Genomic DNA, 3,708 nt, shown 5'->3' with positions numbered 1-3,708 from the left:
GTGACCCCTGTGCCAGGTGATTGCTAAGCTCCAGTTTGGCTCTTAGGTTAAACATATCAATGAGTCTTGTCCTGTTCTCTCTGTCAGTTTGTACTGAGACAAGACTTTTCAGGTTTAACTTGAATTTATGTGTGGTTTACCCAGATGATGTTTCGAATGAGAAGCGGATTAGCCCTGTTCTTCATCATCTAACATTTCTCGGCTAACTATTCTACGTGCGGTTACGCTTAGGAACTTGACACTGGTTATTTGTCTTATGACTCTTGTCTTCCTACTATTGAAGCCACATAGATTTATTGTAACAGGAAAAGAAGTACAGATGACAGGAGAGTTTAAAGATTAGTGTTATTAATAACACACTGTGCATAGACCAGTGATATTCTGGAGCATTCACTGATGATCTTATGCCATATGGGACTAAGCGGACCATGTTTGCTTCAGAGCTAGACGAAACTGGCCCCTGAGAAAAGAAACTGAACAGTATCTAGTCACAGTGATAACGACTTGAGTGGTTTGGTTTTCGTCTCTCAAGCAGCATGGCTCTTGAGATGTACTGTAGAAGGAAGCGGATCTTTTTGCGGTTGGTTTAATAACTGCGTGTGAGTTTTTAGAATACCTTGATTGTTTTTGAAAGAAACTGTTGCTTCCACCCATGGGTATGGGTTGTGGATGGGTGTGTATTCTCTACTGTGTTGCATTCATGAGATAAGGGCTGCTTCTGGGTGAGAGCTGCCTCTGTCTTGTTGCCTTTCGAGTAGTAAATGTTAATGAAGGCTTATTTCACCGCAGGATATCCCAGAAGCTCCTGAGAGACTGATGACGGACACCATTAATGAGCCCATCTTGCTATGTCGATTTCCCGTAGAGATCAAGTCCTTCTACATGCAGCGATGTCCTGAGGATTCCCGCCTTACAGAATCTGTCAGTTTGTGATTCAGATCATAATTTTGCTCCTTAAGGGGGTGGGGACTGGCACTGGAATAAGATACAGCTCATGGCAAATGCTGCATTATACATCTAGAATGGCAATATTTAAAGAAGTGGGTTTTGTCTTCTGATTGGGTTTAACATTTCTTGTTAAATTACAGGATTTGAATATTACATCCGTAGTGCTCTGTTAGCTGTAAGAGCTTCATTGTGGTTTTCGTTGAAACTAGAGCCATGTCATGACTGACAGCTTGGTAGTAACTGCATTTTATTTACTTGTTTTTAAAGGTGGATGTGTTGATGCCAAATGTTGGTGAGATTGTGGGAGGCTCAATGCGTATCTGGGATAGTGAAGAAATGCTGGCGGGTTATAAAAGGGAAGGGATTGACCCCACTCCCTACTACTGGTACACAGATCAGGTAAGAACAGTTTTGTTTTGGTTTTTACACTCTTAAATGTTTTCATTATAATAGTTCTGTATAAATTGAAACCTAAAAGGCGAGAAGTCAGTGTGGTACTTTGGTGTTTGAACGAGCTATATTCAGCTTGATGTTCTAATAGTGTGGCATGGGATTATTACTAGTTTTACCGTTGTCCAATAATATGTGCACTTCATTTGAAAAGCTACTAGCTGCTGGCCTTGTCATTGCTACTAAAATTTTAAAAAATTGTTGTTAGATTCTACCAGCATCTAGGCTAGCTTGCATTTCCCTCTGATAAACAGGGACGTTGACTTAGTTAAAAGTTTGAAATCTCTTCTTTTCAGGGTGACACTTAACCCCTGGTTTATTTTTCATACCAAATCATTTCTACACACGTGGCCTATGAAAGCAAATAGAATAAGAGTTCAATTCTAGGGGCGCTTGGGTGGCTCAGTTGGTTGAGCATCTGACTTCGGCTCAGGTCATGATCTCACCGTTTGTGAGTTGAAGCCCTGCATTGGGCTGTGTGCTGACAGTGCGGAGCCTGCTTCGGATCCCTCGCCCCTCTCTCTGCTTCTCTCTCTCTCTCTCTCTCTCTCTCTCTCTCTCACAAATAACATATAAAAAAATTAAAAATAGAGTTAAATTCTTAACCACGATAAGTGAACTCATTTCACAGTAGAAAAATTTTAATATCTTAGACAAAATTTTAAACATCTGTTCTTTTTTTTTTAAACAGAGAAAATATGGCACATGTCCTCATGGCGGATATGGCTTGGGCTTGGAACGATTCTTGACCTGGATTCTGAATAGGTATCACATCCGAGACGTATGCTTATACCCACGATTTGTCCAGCGTTGCAAACCATAACTGATTCCTCCAGAAACATTAAGCAAAGAATACAGTTTATGAAAGGAACAGACTGCCTCTTTCAAAAAAAAAGCCAAAATCTTCCCTTTTTTATTCCATTCATGTTTATCTATTTCTTTTTTCTCTACCACCAAAAGCAATCCAAATCATTTGAATATCAAGTAACATCCATATTGTCTTTGGTTTTTTTTGGTATTGTCATTTAAAAAAACAATATCCATCAGAAAGTTTGGGGGAAACATGTGGCATGTAACACTACAGTTATAAATCCATTTCAGCATTTTTATCTAATTATAGGTTATAATTTTTGCATCATTTATGCCGCATATATACTTAAACAGGTTTTAATTATGGACTAAGACATTCCAGTAACTTAATCGTTTCGTCCTGTTAAGTGTAACTGGAATTCTTTAATTTATGTCATTTTATTGTATCCATGAGTTAGAACATCTTGGGGGAAAATTAACAGTGTGGTGTAAAAATCTGCTAGTATTAGAACAATGTGATTCAATAATAGATACTGGAATCAAACACACTTTTGCATTGGTTATTAATCTTTTCTAATTGTGTAGAGCTGCTTATAATTCTGAAGCATATGAATTGGTGTGGAAGAATTTGTAAAAATGGAATTGCCCTAAACAATTTGAAGCTACGGCAAAAAAATTTTTTTTTTTTTGCTTCCTAGCGTTAGGTTAAGCTAAAGAGGCAGTGAGCTTCCCTCTTTCCTGGTAATTTCTAAGTAATTAAGAATAAAGAAATTCCGAAAGAATTTGCAGCTGGAATCTTAATGACAATTGTACGTGGCTGTCTGAGTCTTCCCACACTGTGTCTTTAGATCTAATCTGTGTTACCTTATTAACTCCTAGCAGGCTTATTGAATGCCTTCATTTCAGATTTGGTTAATTTCTCTCCCAAAATGCATGTCATGTATTCTCAATAGGCTGTATTCCCAGCAATCAATAAATGGACACACATAAAAACTATTTGCTGGCTTAATTTTTCTAAAGCTGAACATCTCAGTCTTACATTAGTTCATGCCTTTTTCTTTTTTGTCAATCTTTTTATTTTTCATAATGTGTATATGGGACGTTAGATATTACCAAATTTAGTAGGTATTATTAAAATTACATAATAGTGAAGAGGAACAAGTTTTAAAAATTAGATGTGGGTTCTAGTTAAGTTTTGTAATCTTTGTTATTTTTGGACACATTAGATTATCTCCTATTTTGCAATTAAGTGAAATGACAAATGGAAATAGGGCATTTGTAGTATATTTGGCCTGTGGGGCACCTGGCCTGCTCAGTCGGTTGTGTCTGACTCTTGATTTGGGCTCAGCTCATGATCTCATGGTTTGTGAGTTTGAGCCCCACATTGGGCCCTGCACTGACAGTGTGGAGCCTGCTTGGGATTTTCTCTTTCTCTCTCTGTCTACCCCTTCCCCACTCATACACATGCATTCTCTCTCTCTCTCTCTCTCTCTCTCTCTC

General features: G+C 38.1%; 1 protein-coding gene across 1 annotated transcript; it reads left to right on the top strand.

The window, feature by feature from the left end:
• Window positions 1-766: 766 nt before the first annotated feature.
• LOC121026411 (asparagine--tRNA ligase, cytoplasmic-like) lies at window positions 767-3,204 on the top strand. The gene is made up of 3 exons (XM_040469272.1): window positions 767-921; window positions 1,216-1,347; window positions 2,090-3,204. The coding sequence occupies exons 1-3, from the start codon at window positions 817-819 to the stop codon at window positions 2,219-2,221; spliced, it is 369 nt and encodes a 122-aa protein (XP_040325206.1). The 5' UTR covers window positions 767-816; the 3' UTR covers window positions 2,222-3,204.
• Window positions 3,205-3,708: the final 504 nt, after the last annotated feature.

This window comes from Herpailurus yagouaroundi, unplaced genomic scaffold (assembly GCF_014898765.1).
Source record: "Herpailurus yagouaroundi ecotype Mexico unplaced genomic scaffold, PumYag 96153, whole genome shotgun sequence".
NCBI classification, from domain to species: Eukaryota; Metazoa; Chordata; class Mammalia; order Carnivora; family Felidae; genus Herpailurus; species Herpailurus yagouaroundi.
The sequence above is the reverse complement of the archived record's forward strand: the minus strand, read 5'-3'. Positions and strand labels throughout refer to the sequence as shown.

Bases quoted from the DNA above. Each gene is read 5' to 3' on its own strand.
- LOC121026411 (XM_040469272.1), top strand. From the start codon at position 817: ATGACGGACACCATTAATGAGCCCATCTTGCTATGTCGATTTCCCGTA. The intron at 922-1,215 runs GTCAGTTTGTGA...TTGTTTTTAAAG, and splicing joins ATTCCCGCCTTACAGAATCT to GTGGATGTGTTGATGCCAAA. The intron at 1,348-2,089 runs GTAAGAACAGTT...TTTTTTAAACAG, and splicing joins ACTACTGGTACACAGATCAG to AGAAAATATGGCACATGTCC.